Source organism: Impatiens glandulifera, chromosome 8 (genome assembly GCF_907164915.1).
Source record: "Impatiens glandulifera chromosome 8, dImpGla2.1, whole genome shotgun sequence".
NCBI lineage: Eukaryota > Viridiplantae > Streptophyta > Magnoliopsida > Ericales > Balsaminaceae > Impatiens > Impatiens glandulifera.
Window position 1 is genome coordinate 9,762,546 of NC_061869.1, and position 15,734 is coordinate 9,778,279.

The following is a 15,734-nucleotide window of genomic DNA, read 5'->3' on the forward strand; positions in this document are numbered from 1 at the left end:
TAATATATATAATTTTAAAATAATAAAATAATATTTAATATATTAAAATATATTTAGTTTATATATATATATATATATATATAAAAAAATTTAAGATATACATTTTTAAGTTAATTATATATATAATTAAAATATTAAGACAATTTAATAATAAAAAATTATAAAAAGAGAATAAATATTTAAAAGGGATATTTTTTAATTAAAATATTAAATAATAAAAATTTAAAGAAAAAGAAACAAATAATTTTAGATTGAGTTCACTAAGCCATTAACCGTTAAAATATGTTTGGAGTAAAAAAAATGAATTGGAATTAATATTATAATTCAAATTTTAGTTTAATAAAAAAACATTGAATTATAGTTTAATTTTTATGTTTGAAAAAATTATAAAATTTTGATTAAATTTCAATTATATGAGAAATATTTTTTTTATAAATAAATTAAATATATATAAAATATAATATAATAAATACATGTATACTATAAACTATTTATAAAAAAAATGATGATTGACATTTAATCCTATTACTACATCTATTAAGTAATTTTCTTATTATTGTGTCAATTTACTTTATTTCATAATTATTGTTTTAAATATGATGTTAGTTTTAAGGTAACAAACCCAACTCAATATTTAAGTATAGATTAGAGAATACGAGATGAAATAAAAAAAATATTAATCTTATATGAGCATAAATAAAAAAAAAAACCTTAGTGCGAAAAATCCTAACTTCATTAAATTATTATTTCGAATCTTAGAAAAATTGAGATAAAAAATAAAATGTTAACTTCCCAAAACTATGTTCTCGGAGTTCAAAAAACCAAGGAGGTTAGCAATATCTTTTTTAACTATTTGAAAATTATTTGTTTAGGAGGAAGCTATTAGAAAATATAAATAGCGAAGAGAAGGGGAAGAGAAAGGATGTGAATGATTAAAAAGAATTATAATTCTCTTATTTTATAAAATTTCAAATATTAACCAAATACTATTCATAATTTTATATAAATTTAGATTACAAATTTGACATTTATGCCTTGTTTGATTGTGGGTTATTTATTGAATTTTTTAAGGGATTTGTACCTAAAACTCAATCAACAATTCATCCGTTTAATTATATTTTTATCAATTAAAATACTAAAATTATTCTTTATTTAATTATTTAAAATTATTTTTGTATTGAAATAATAAAAAAACTGATCTTTTAGAAAATAGAATCAAACAATTTTTTTTTAAGAAAAAAAACCCATAACCAAAATCCAACGATCAAACTAGTTCTTAACAAAACAACAAAAACAGAAAATCGAATTGAATCCTCAACAACAAAAACAACAAACAAACAAAACAAAGAAAGAAATGTTTCAAACCTAAAAGTTTATTCATTCAGCCTCTTCTTCTCCCTTTCTTCTTTTGGGATTTGGCAAAGTAAATTCCTCCTCATTAACCTCATGTTCATCATCTTTATGAATGATAACTGCTGCTGCAGCTTCATCAGATGTTGCAACAATATCAGCAGCAGCTGGTTCAGAAGAAGATGGCGGATTCCATTGAAATTTGGAATCACCTTGAACAACAATAGGAGTGAATTCTTGATATTGATGACCAGAATGTTCATTCTTGATGCCCACCGCTTCCGAAGGATCAAGAGGCTCTGCAGTTTCAATTGCGAGAAAAAGTTGTCTACAATTACTGCATCGAATGTTACGGTTGACATAGATTCTAAAATATTCAATCTTTTTCTTGCAATGGTCGCATACAGTCCAAAACGTAGGAGTAAAGTCGGACCCTCCTGCTCTGCGTTGATTAGCAATCGTGACTTTGACATCAGAGAATCCATTATCAGGTCCATTTGATGGTACCAGAACCTCTTGTTGTTGATTTGTTCCCCTCCTCTTACGATCATAAGATTCACGACTTTTTTCATCAGATAAGATCTTCCAGGATTCACGAATGTAACCGAAAGCATGATTAGCCTCGACCCTCTTGTTCTTATCTGGATGAAGTATTAGAACCATATTCTTATATTTCTTCTTAATCGTGTCATGGTCTGCTCTTGGATCAACACCCAGTATTCCATACCAATCCGTTTCCCCGTTTACTTTTCTTTCGGCACAAAGATAAACATCCAGAATCGAAATCAAACTCTGAACCCCGTCCAGATCCGGGAAAAGAGAATTTGCTTTCTTAGCAAATCTCCTCGCACCCGTCAAGTCACTTTCTGAAAACATTCTTTCTGCGATTTCCTTAGCTCTATGAGCTTCGTCCTTATTGCAATCCATTATGAAAATCTCTATGTTCATAAAAGGGAACAAATCAAAACAGTACCCAACTAACTACCCATCAGTATGAAGATTATAAGTAATTAATCACATCAATGAAATGTATTTTATTATAAAGTAGGCGATCAAAACAGTTTTAAGGGTAATCTTTCTATACCAAAGAAATAAGTAAGAACAATGCATTCATTTCGAATAGTTAAGATTAAAGAGTACTACTCATTACCCATTAGAGATATATGAAGATTAAAGATAACCCACATCAATGAAATGAAATGTAATTTAAGAGAGTAATTAAAGTACCTTTTTAAGATCAAATGCAAAACCAAATGAATCTTCTGCAGGAAAGGAAAGGAAAGGAAAAGACATTGATTAGTTTCCTATGCAATGCATGCTTACAGGGACAGAACTACTAATTATATCAGATTAGGGAAAACATGATTAATGAAAGAAACTACACATTCCTAATTCAAAATCGAACGATATGGAGAAGTTTAAGTTAATTACCTTCTAAACTTGATTGTTGCAGATTTCTCCGGCGGTGGAGAGATGGAAACGCCGGCGGTAGAGCGGTGGCGGTGGAGGAGGAGGAGGAAGAGGGTTAAAAGATACTACTTATGACAGCCGAGAGTTAAAGAAGGGTTTGTTTCATTTTCATGTCTGGAAATTGTTCGAATTTATAAAGACAAAAACTTCTCTTTTTTTTTTTTAATTTTATTATTGTAAAAAAGATACTGACAATGACAAATATATTATTTCGATAATAAATAAATAAAAAAATTATATGTAAATGATATATTTCAAATTAATGTCATTTGAACTTAGGGTACTGTTTGGAAGATACAGTTTATTCAGACAAAAAGGTCTTACAAATCTATTATTTGAATATCCATTTAACCTAACTTAGGCGGGAATTAATAGTATACTAACATTGAGAATTATAGATAAATGAGTTATTTAGAATGAATTAGTTTATTTTAAATTAATGTCTTTTTAATTTAAGATACTTATTAAACATCTATTTTGAATAATATATAAAATATAAATAAATAGAATTATATTTAAATAACATTATAACCTATGTGTCCAATCGTATAACATTCAAAATTATAAAAATTTAAATAAATTATATATTTAAAATTGACTATTTTGAATTATCATTATCTTATTTTAAGGTATTTTAACATAGTAAATAGAAATACTTTTTTTTATATATATAAATAGTATATTTAAGATTGACTATTTCAAAATTGAACGTCATTTTAATTTAAGGTATTTTTGAATTTAGGGCATTTCTTCACTCAGTTTATATTGACAAAACGACAGATAATATTATTATTTCAATATCATTTTAATCTAATACATACAAATAAATAAAATTATATATAAATGATATATTTAAGATTGACTATTTTAAAATTTAAAGTCATCTTAATTTAAGGTATTTCTTTCTGAAACACTCAGTTTATACTGACAAAAATGTCAGACAATATTATTATTTCGATATCATTTTAAAGTAGGCGCCGCAATAATATCTTTCTTGAGAAATACAAATAAATAAAATTATATATATATATATATATATATATATATGAGATATTTAAAATTGGCTATTTCAATTAACTTCATCTTAATTTAGGATAATTCTACTTATAAAAATGTCTGAATATTATTTTAAACTATCTGAAATATTATGAATTATAAATAAATAAATAATATATTTAAGATTGATTATTTCAAATTATTGTCATCTTAATTTTAATTTTAATTTAGATTATGCCAAACATATGTATCCAATATTAATTCAAAATATTAATACATAAATGACAATTTAAAATTGACTATATCAAATTAATAATAATATAATAAAATAATTATTTCTAAATAAAAATCGATAAAAAAAAAAGTGTATAGAGAACTTTATCTATTGAAAATTATAGATAAATAAAAAAATCAAATTATACACAAATAATATATTAAAATAAACTATTTCAAATAAGATATCTTCAGAGTTTAAATTATAAATAGATAAAATTATAAATAAATGAGTATTTTATATGGAAATAATGTTAGATGTTTGTTGAACAATAAAAGCCTGTATTTATATTTAATTAATGAATTATTTATATATTTATATATTGTATTGTTCAAGAAGACTAATGAATGTCCCCTCACAGGTTCCATAAACGGGCCAATCAAATAACATCTCACATTTGCACGGCCGTCTTAGGTCAAAATTATATATATATTTAAATAAACTTTTTAAAATATACATTATTAAAACAAAAATATTAGAGATTATAATAATATACATTATTGTCTTATTAATATTGTAAATTATTTTAATTAAATAACTTTTATTATAATAAAATAATTTTAAAGTTTCTTATAGTTGTATTTGTATGGAACTTATTAATATATAATTCTAATATAAAGTACCCACAAACAAGTACAATCTACTTTATTACAAATCATTTGATGAGTCATATTATATGAAAATTTGTGTTTTTTTATTTATAAAATATGGCATTGTCTTGAGATACCTAAATTATGAAATTGGATCTCAGTTTGAATCACTTTTTTTTTTTATTTGAATGTTTAAAAACTTGATTTTTGTAAAAATATCTTATTTCAATTTATATTTTTTTTTAAAAACTCAATTACACTTCAATTTCATTGTTTGTAAATATGTTTATTATATTATTTAACAAAAATAATTTGAATAGAGGTATTATATTTAATTTCTTATTACTCTTGTATTTTTTCCATAAAAATATTTCAAATTTATAACCATAAATGTTTTCTATGGTGGAGTTTGGATGTTATTAATGATGAATAAAACAAAATAACTCGTATCCATATAAATTATTCATCACTACATCTACGGTTCTGAAAATCTGTGAACCTACATATTGACTAGCTGTCATCAGTAACTCAAATCCACATAAATCTTCCCTAGGTACATCAACGACTGAGAAAATTGCTGAACATACATAATTAATGTCTACTTACACATTTTCTCTTTTACTTAACATTTTAAAATTAAAAAAAACTCAAATTCACATAAATCATCCTATAATACATCAATGGTTCAAAAAAACTGGTCAGCATACCTAATTATATCGACTTACACTTTTAATTTTCTATCTGTATCACTGTAATTGCAAATTAAAGTAACTCAAATTCACATAAATCATTGCTCATTACATCAACGACTCAAAACATTGTTGAACATATATAATTATTATCGATTTACACATTTTTTTACATAACATTTTTAAATTGAAGTAAACTAAAATCACATAAATCATCATTCAGTACGTAAACAACTCAAAAAATTGAAAAACATACCTAATTATATCTTATTATACGTATTTTCTTCTACCATCATTTTTAAATTAAAATAAACTCAAATCCACATTAATCATGGAATCCTATATCAACTTTTATATTATTTAACAAAATAGTTTAAATAGACATATTATATTTAAATTCTTATTACTCTTACATCTTTTTCCACAAAAATATTTCAATTTTATAAAACATTTATCCTCACTACATCAACGGCTCAGAAAATTGGTGAAGATACATAATTAATATGTACAACCTGTCATCTGTAAATTAAAGTAGCTCGAATCCACATAAATTAACTCTCAGTACATCAACGGCTAAAAAAATGGTTGAACATCTCTCAGTACATCAACGGCTCAGAAAATGGTTGAACATATAACGTTTTCTCTTTTACCTGACATTTTTAAATTCAAATAAACTCAAATCCACATAAACCATCCTACAATAACATCAACGGTTCAAAAAATTGGTCAATATATCTACTGACACATTTTCTCTTCCACCTGTCATTTGTAAATTAAAATAACTCAAATCCCCATAAATCATCCCTTAGCATATCAACGACTAAAAAAATGGTTGAACATCTCTCAGTACATAAACGGCTCAGAAAATGGTTGAACATATAAAACGTTTTCTCTTTTACTTGACATTTTTAAATTCAAATAAACTCAAATCCACATAAACCATCCTACAGTACATCAACGGTTCAAAAAATTAGTCAATATATCGACTGACACATTTTCTCTTCCACATGTCATTTGTAAATTAAAATAACTCAAATCCCCATAAATCATCCCCTCTGTATATCATCTTTGAATACATCAACAGCTAATTTTTTTTTGATAAACGTACCTAATTATATCTAGTTCCATGTTTTCTCTTCTATCATTTTCTAAATTAAAGTAAATTCAAATTCATTTTAATTATTCCTCCTAGTCCCTACATAATCAACAGTTCAGAACATTTGTAATTGGTAACCAAAAAATATATACTTGTCATCTTCACTACATCGAAAATTGGTAAAAATGTAGAATCAATATATTTGTAATTTTTAAATTTTATCTGACATGCGTAAGAACTTTAAATGCTTTTATCTGACATGTCAGGAAAAGAGGAGACTAGTGAGATAATTTGTTTTTCATTTTTTCTTTATATATATTAAGCTGTCCTAAGGGTAGGTCATGGCTGGTGGGTCGAAATATACCATGATTAGGGTTTCAAAATTTTCACATGATAGGTGACTAAAAAAGTTTCAATACTCATTAATGGCTTTCATATTATTGAAAATCTAATTAGTCTTAACATGAGAATCTAACCTATCTCTTTGCTCAATACTTTTCTATTGTAACTATTTAAACCTTTTTATTAGATAATAAACAAAATGAAAAGGAATTAAAAAAAAAATATGTGTTCTAACTCACCCATTTTTACGAACAATTATGATATTAATAAATATGATATACATTATAAAATAAAATTAAAAATAATAATAATTATTATTATTAGGATAGACATTTAATTTCACTCCAACAGTTTTTAATCTAGTTTTAGTTGATTATTAATTTTGTTAATTAAAATTTTAAGAGCAATAGTTACAATTTAATTATGAAAAAAAATTAAAATATTTTTTTTTTATGTAAAATACTATGTAATAAATTTATGAATTACGTTTGCAGCAATTTAAGAACCGTGACGATCGAAATTGAAATAAAAATTTATGATCAAAACGAAGTTATAATTACATTAAACTAACACCTACCTAGATCTAATTGACTTTAATTTAGTCATTATGACCTAATTAATCAAATAAATATTACAATTTAATTATCGGAAAAATAAACATAATTGATTTTTTATGCAAAATACTATGTAATAAATTTCTGAATTGGGATTGCAACAATTTAAAAACGGTAACTATTGAAGTTGAAATAAAAAAAAGTTATGATCAAAACGAAGTTATAATTAATTTTAAATGAGAGACCTAACACTTACCTGGATCCTAATTGACTTTAATTTAGTCATTATTACCTAATTAATCAAATAAATATTGCAATTTAATTATTGGAAAAAATTGAAATAATTATTGAAAAAGTGATTTGGTTTGAATTTTTTAAATAACTCAAAAAGAACAAGGCCATAATAAACAAAATGAAAAACAAATTAAAAAAATAAAATATGAGTTCTAACTAACCCATTTCTATGAACAATTATGATATTAATAAATATGATACACCTTATAAAATAAAATTAAAAACAATAACAATTATTATTATTATGGTAGGACATTTAATCTCACTCTAAAAGTTTTTAATTTGATTTTAGTTGATTAATATTCTTAATTTTCTTAATTAAAATTTTAAGAGCAATAGTTACAATTTATTTATGAAAAACAATTTGAAATATTTGTTAATTAAAATTTTAAGAGCAATCGCAACAACTTAAGAACCGTAACGATCGAAATTTAAATAAAAAAGTTATGATCAAAATTTCAAAAAAGGTAAACTTTCTTATTTCCCGACAAATGTTAAACATTAATATATTTTCCATTCTCTTAATTTTGGTAGTTTGTTTAAGAAACACTTTTTGGCTCTCAAATATTTTTGTCTTCCTCTCCACCAACTATCCCTAATCACTTTTCATGTTTAAAATGGACATTAAAGCAAGATTTTGATACAAATTGTACCAATATTCAATTTTTTTCAAAAATCAAATCAAAACATTTGAATTTTCTATAAACATGATCATATGATATATTTCAACTAGTTTAATTGAAAATGTTCACGTTTATGATTCATTTCAAATAACTTTACTTGCTCATTATTTATATACATTGAGAAGATGTCTCTCATTATTTGAAATTATTGAATGATTATTATTGGGATTTAGGGTCAAGTTAAGGTTGACCCAATCCATGCATTAAGTCCAATAAATGACTAACAAAGATGAGCTTTAAAAGTCAATCAATGCCTAAAACTCATGATCGAACCATATCTAAATCCCCTTTCCTACAATATTTTCATTTTCATATGTTTTTGATGAAAATATGTGTATTAAACTTGAGAATGTGCTTATATTTTCTAATATCTGCAATTTTAATATCACACATTATATATAATACATCCATCCGAGTGTTTAAAAATATTGTAAGGATTTCTAGCGATGTTATTCGTTAGATCTATGTTGTTGACTAGGTAAAAACTAATTGACTAACAACATGTATTCGACAACGAGAAATCCTCACAATACTTTTAAACACCCTAATAGGTTATTATAATGTGCGGTACTGAATTTGCGAAAATTTAAAAAGATAAACAAACATGTTTTTTTCAAAGAAAAAAAGTGAAAATATTACAATTAAATGGGATTAAAATGGACGAGGTTTTATTCTTGCGCTAGTGGTTATTTATTTATTTTCTTTAAGTTTTTAGGTGTTGATGGACCATTAAGTCTTAATTAGCTATTTATCAGATCCAATTGCAGATTAGGCCCATCCTTGCTTGACCCAAGTCTTGATTATAATCAAGCAATAATTTTAAACAATGTGTGACAATAAATTGAATAATTAAAAATTGAATAATTAAAAGACGAACAATTAACCTAACTTTATTAGTTTCAATTGACCTGACTTTATTTTGGTCATTGAAGAAGATCCTAAAAACAAGTAAATATATCTTTCAAATGGTGCAAATCACAATTGAAAATAGAAGATGGGTACTATTCTGACATGATCCTTGACTGAATAATATTATCATTATATTTAAAGTAAACATGTAAGGAAGTAAAGTTATAAGAGAATACATCAAGTACTCATTTAAAGACGTTTATGAAAGTAAATGTGATTCATTTCTGAGGCGTATTTCATCAGGTGATAGAATACTAAACTTAATGAGGCAAAAACAACTCAATAAAAGAATCGCCGACGATTCTTCTAGAAGCTCCAGCTCACCCGTTTCTCAACCTTATCCCTTCATTTTTTCACCCTCGTACACGTCTCCTCTCCGCCATTATTTCCCTTAAGCCTAGAATCTTCACCTTAACCTAGAACTAGGTTGCCGAAGATAAGATCAAAACTAGGGATAAAAACTTCAATGGCAAAATTGAAGTTGAATTAGTCCAGTACAACCAACCTAGCTGAGTATAAATACTCTCTAGGTGTTAAGCTTCAAGATCATCAAACAACTATCACATATCACAATCTAAATCAAAGAATCAAGGATTTCGACCAAACTAGATTTTTATAAAATCCTCTTCGGCGTTCAAAGTTTTGATCCAGGCTTCGGAAAAGCTTCTTCACATACATCCTAGGAGTCTTCTCCAACTGTTTGTAAGCATCCATAACCGTTGTATTTCGATTTGTGATTGAAAATTAGTTTTTACCAAGTTTGATCGGTTTGATCTACTATAGGGTTCAATTGTGTGATTTCTTTGTTTAAAATCATTCCATAAATGTTATATGAACTTTGTATTGAAAGAGTTTTGATAAAATCAACCTAAAACTAAAATAATGAAAAAATTGGATTGAAATTTTGTATTTTTTTTTGAAATTCATGTTCTTGAGCTTTAAGCTTAAATTTTTTATTCAAATACTTGTTAAACATATTTGTAAACATGTTAGGATAATTTCCATATCATTAAAACAACATCCCGATCATGTTTGATCCAATTGAAATTTTGTAAAAATTGTTTGAATTTTGTTTTCAAAAGTTGTTACAGAGCTTGTGAATGATGTTCTTGGTTTGATTGTGTTCGACTATATTCATCATTTCAAAGCTAATGGAACAAGATTTATACCTTTTGGTGACCTAATTCAAAAAGATTCCAAATTTTAATCTAAAAACAGTTTTTAAAAATTAATCTTTGTAGAAATTGATTGATCTTGATTAGGGTTAGGGTTTTTAATCCCTACAATCATATGAGTTGATTGCAACTTACAGATCATAATTCCATGATCTGTATCAAAAGATACAAGACCTGCAATTTTTGACCAATTCAAGAACACTAGGTCCTCTAGGGACCGAGGATGAGGACCGAGACCAATGACCGATATTCTTGAGTCCTGACTGAGACCAATGATCGATGTTCTTGAGTCCGGACCAAGACCAATGACATATGTTCTTGAGTTAGGACCGAGAGTTAAGACCGGTGTTCTTAAGTAAGGACCGAGAAAGACGACCAAGGTTTCTAACCTCGAACCGAGAGGTCTAACCTAGGACCGAGCCTCTTAGGTCCACGACCAAGAAAGTTAGACCTGGGACCGAGCCTTCCAGGCCTAGGACCGAATAACTTGAGTTCAGGACCGAGCCTCTTGAACCCTAGGACCGAGTCCTCCGGTCTCTCGACTATGTGTCCCGAGCCATGATCTAGATCACCCTAGTCTAGACTGAGCCCGCCCAAGCCTAGATCAACAAAATCAGACCCAGACCCTATGACTTCGGTCCTAAGGCCTATTTGGTTCCACTTTTTAAAATCCAAAATTATTTTTTTTAATTTTAGAACCTCAATCCATTTTCAAGTAATCCTGAAAGAGTTTTTACTTAGTTTTATATCAACACAATTGCAAGTACACTCTTTTAAATAATTTTATACAATTATTTATGTAATTTAAATATATCATTGTTTACAACCACTTTTATACAATTATTTACGTAATCTTAACCTATCAAAAATAAAATCGTCTTTTGACGGGTGTAGAGGACGTAGCGCGAAAGCCCACTTTTTCGAGTGTAACAAAAAATGAACCCCTTATAGAAACTCTGGTATAAAATACGTTTATACACATATATTTTTACTGATTTTTCTAAAACCATTTGGAGATTCTATTTTCAAATAAATAATATTTTAAATTAATTATGTCTGGTTAATTTAAACCGGATTTTGGTTAACTTATTATTTGATTCAAAATTATTAAAATTTGAATAAAATTAAATATTTTTATATAATTAATTTCTAAAGCTCCCATGTATTTTTTTCAAAATATCTTATAATAAGATTTTCCTTTAAAAGACCACGCAAATCATGGTTGAAACAAATCAAACCTGGAGTCATACATACCGACACGTGTTAAGCTAAGAAAAGGAATTCCTAGAGTTAAATTATTATATATTAATACACTTTAAGTACTTATAAAAAAAAATTAGTAATTAAAATCCAATAACTTTTTTATAAATAAATCAAATTTATTTAAATAAATCCTAATTATTTATCAATCAAATTGTTATATTTTATATTACCCTATATAAATATTTTATAATTTTTTTATTAAACAAATTAAATGATTTGAGTAATATATTTAAATAATTAGTTTTTTTCCCTAAATCATATCAAATTAGATTTTTTTTAAATGAACTTTTATCTAAAAAAACAATATCAAACTAGATTACTTCAATAGGTTTTTGTTTGCTTAATTTAGAGAGCGAAGAAATGTTGAAAATCAAATTCTTTTGAAAATGAGATTAGTTTTGAAAATCAACTTATTGTAATAATGGATTTAAGAGTAATTATAGTAGAATGTTTATAACAAAATCATTTTCTTAATCCTAAAATCACTCTTTATTACAATTAAATTATTTAATATTTTAAAAAATACCAATTTTAAACTATAAACCATTATTTTATTTTTTTATATATTTTTTATTATTAAAATATTTTAATTATATAAATATAATTAAATTTAAAAATATATATAACCTTTTAAAATTATAAAAATAATATATTTATATATAACAAACTTAAATACATATTAAATTTTTTTATATATATATATATATTTATAAAAGAAAAAATGAACAAAAAAATTATTAATTTTATTATGGTCTACTAAATCTTCCACAATAAAAGAAATTTTTGAATAGCAATAAAAAAAATATAAATGTTACTAATAAATTCGAGATTTTGGTACCAAAGTTTATAAAAAAATATAAATTAAAATTTTAAAAATATATCAATATATATAGTTTATTTTATTTTTTAAAATAATATATTTTTGAGTGATAGAGCGAGGGAATTTAGGGAAAAAAATGAGAAATAATGAGGTGTCACAACACTAACAAAAATGATAAATGGTGAAGAAAGAGAAAAAAATAACTTTATTATTTTTTTAATGAATCAGATTTCTCAAGTAATTCTTATTCAAAATATGAAGTTATTTAATAATAAAAAATAAAAAAGTGAAATTATTATATATAAGTATAATTTTAGGGTTAGATATAATGATAATTTATTTTTAAGATAAGTGTTTAAAACCTTAATTCATTAAGGCCCAGCTAGTTGTTGGAGTTCTTTTAAAAATAATTTAAATATAGTTTTTAGTTTTTACTTAACTCATTATTTCAATTTAAACACTACCTTATAAACCTAAATTATTTCAAATTGTCTTATAATTAAATATAATCATCACTCAAAAAATACTTATATAATTAATATTTACTTAATATAATATTTTTGGCTAAAAAATTAGTAATGATTGTTTTATATATTATGTATAACTTAATAATTTAAAAATATTTTATAATACAATTAAAGTAAATATTTATATAAAAAAAATTAACTAATATGAATGATTAGTTTATGTTTTTTTTAATGATGATTAACTTGTAGAGTATATTTTTTTGACAGGTTCCAATACGATGGGTATCCGACTCATTTGGATCCGGTTTTTAATAAGCCCTAAAATTATTATTATTATTAGATTATTTGTAATTCATTTTATCTAATTAATAATTTAATATCTAAGTTGAATGGATAAAATAGATATAATAATTATTTTAAACCTATAGAGTTAAAGTAATAAAAAATAATTACTAAAATTATAAATAATATTAAAAAAAAATGAAATATGATTTTAATTTATTATAAAATTTAAAAGTTTAAGTATATTTTAATTATTATATTTAGATAAAGCAATAAAATTATAATAAAATTTAATTAATTTAATACTAATATAAGCTAGGTTTAGGTTTAGTTTTCTCTCTTGAGCTTCAACCCTAATGGATAACATATAGCCGGGTAATCGATAGAAGTCCTCCATTAATTTAATACTATATCAAGGTTAACGATAATCACATCAATGAAATGAAATTTAAGAAAGTATTATTTTATAAATTAAGATCATGTGCAAATGCAATCTTTTTATACTAAAGACATAAGAACAATGCATTATTTTGAATAATTAAGATTAAAGAGTACCATTAGAGATATATCCAAATTAAAGGTAGCCCACATCAATGAAATGTAATTTAAGAGAGTAAATTACATTTAAGATCAAGTGCAAAACTAAATGAATTTATAAAATTACATTGATAAACAAATTTATAAAGTGTAAAATAGCATGCATTAGAAGATAATAAATTGATTATACCCTAGATCAAAGTATTAGGAGATGTTCAAATATATAAATCTCACGAAGTAAGTGAATGTTTTATACCTAATCTATTCTTGTTTAACACCATTTAAGAAGATATCAACATTCCATTAGATAAAAGTAATGAAAATACATAGCTAACTTTCTATGCATGCTTACTTGACAGGATTTATATAAGATTAGAAATTGTGAAAGAGGATAAACAGGATTGAAAGTTTGAAACTACACAGGTTTGTTTCATTCTTCATGTCTGGAAATTTTTTGGAATTTATAAAGACAAATTATGGAAGTTATAAAGAGAAATATATTTTTATAAATAAATTAAGAATATGTAAAATAATATAATAAATATATATATATATATGTATATTATATTAAATAAAAACCATTTATAAAAAACAAATATGGTGGACACTTAATCCTATCACTCCATCTATTAAATAATTTTCTCATTACTCTATGTTGTCGATTTACTTTATTTCATAATTATTTTGTTTTAGATATGATGTTAGTTTTGAGTTAGTGAACATAATACTTAACTCAGTTTAGATAATACAAGATGAAATCAAAAAATATTAATCTTGTATGAGCATAAACAAAAACTATACGCAGGAAATACTAACTTACCTAGACTATGATCTCGAAGTTTAAAAATACTAACGAGGTAAAAAAAAGTTAACTTCCCAAAACTATGTTATTTAAGTTAGAAAACCATTTTTTTAAAAAAAAAAAACTTTAGAAAACCAAGGAGGTTAACAATATTTTTTTAACAATTTAAAATTATTTATTTAGTTGTATTAATGGAGGAAGGAATTAGAAAATATAAATAAGAAAGAGAATTTAAGAAAGCATGAACTTATTTAATAGAAGGGGAAGAGAAAGAATGAAGAATTTGAATATGAATGTGAATGATTAAAAAAATTGAATTATAATTCACTTATTTTATAAAATTTCAAATATTAACCAAATACTATTTATAATTTCATAGAAATTTAAATTATAAATCTAGACATTTAGGCCTTGTTTGATATTTGGGTTTTTTTTAAGGGATTTTACCTAAACTCAACAATTACTTCTTCCATCTATTCTCACTTTTTATCAATAAAAATTACTCTTTACATAATTATTTAAAATTAATATAAGTAATCATTGCGAAATTAATGAAAAAAATACAAATCATGCTAAATAAAAAACATGATAATATATATGATTTTAAAATAATAAATTAAAATATATTTAGTTTATATATATATATATATTAACACATTTTTAAATTTTTTAAAAGATATATATTTTTAATTTAATTATATATATAATTAAAATATTAAGACATTTTAATAATAAAAATTAGAAAATGAGAATAAATATTTAAAAGTGATATTTTTTAATTAAAATATTAAATAATAAAAATATAAAGAAAAATATATGTTAAGATGAGTGAGTCTATTAAGCCTTAATGATAAAAATATGTTTAGATAAGTGAAATTGAATTAAAATACCAAAATTATTCTTTACTTAATTATTTAAAATTAGTAAAAGTTATTTTTGTAATTAAATAATAAAAAACTGATCTTTTAGAAAACCGAATCAAACAATTTTTTTAAGAGAAAAAACCCATAACCAAAATCCAACGATCAAACTAGTTCTTAACAAAACAACAAAAACAGAAAATCGAATTGAATCCTCAACAACAACAACAAAAAACAAACAAACAAACAAAGAAAGAAATGTTTCAAACCTAAAAGTTTAT

General features: G+C 24.2%; 1 protein-coding gene across 1 annotated transcript; it reads right to left on the minus strand.

Moving 5' to 3' along the window:
- Positions 1 to 1,377: 1,377 nt before the first annotated feature.
- Positions 1,378 to 2,277, minus strand: LOC124912936. Its single transcript, XM_047453570.1, has one exon. The coding sequence runs from the start codon at positions 2,275 to 2,277 to the stop codon at positions 1,378 to 1,380; it is 900 nt and encodes a 299-aa protein (XP_047309526.1).
- Positions 2,278 to 15,734: the final 13,457 nt, after the last annotated feature.

Bases quoted from the DNA above. Each gene is read 5' to 3' on its own strand.
- LOC124912936 (XM_047453570.1), bottom strand. From the start codon at position 2,277: ATGGATTGCAATAAGGACGAAGCTCATAGAGCTAAGGAAATCGCAGAA.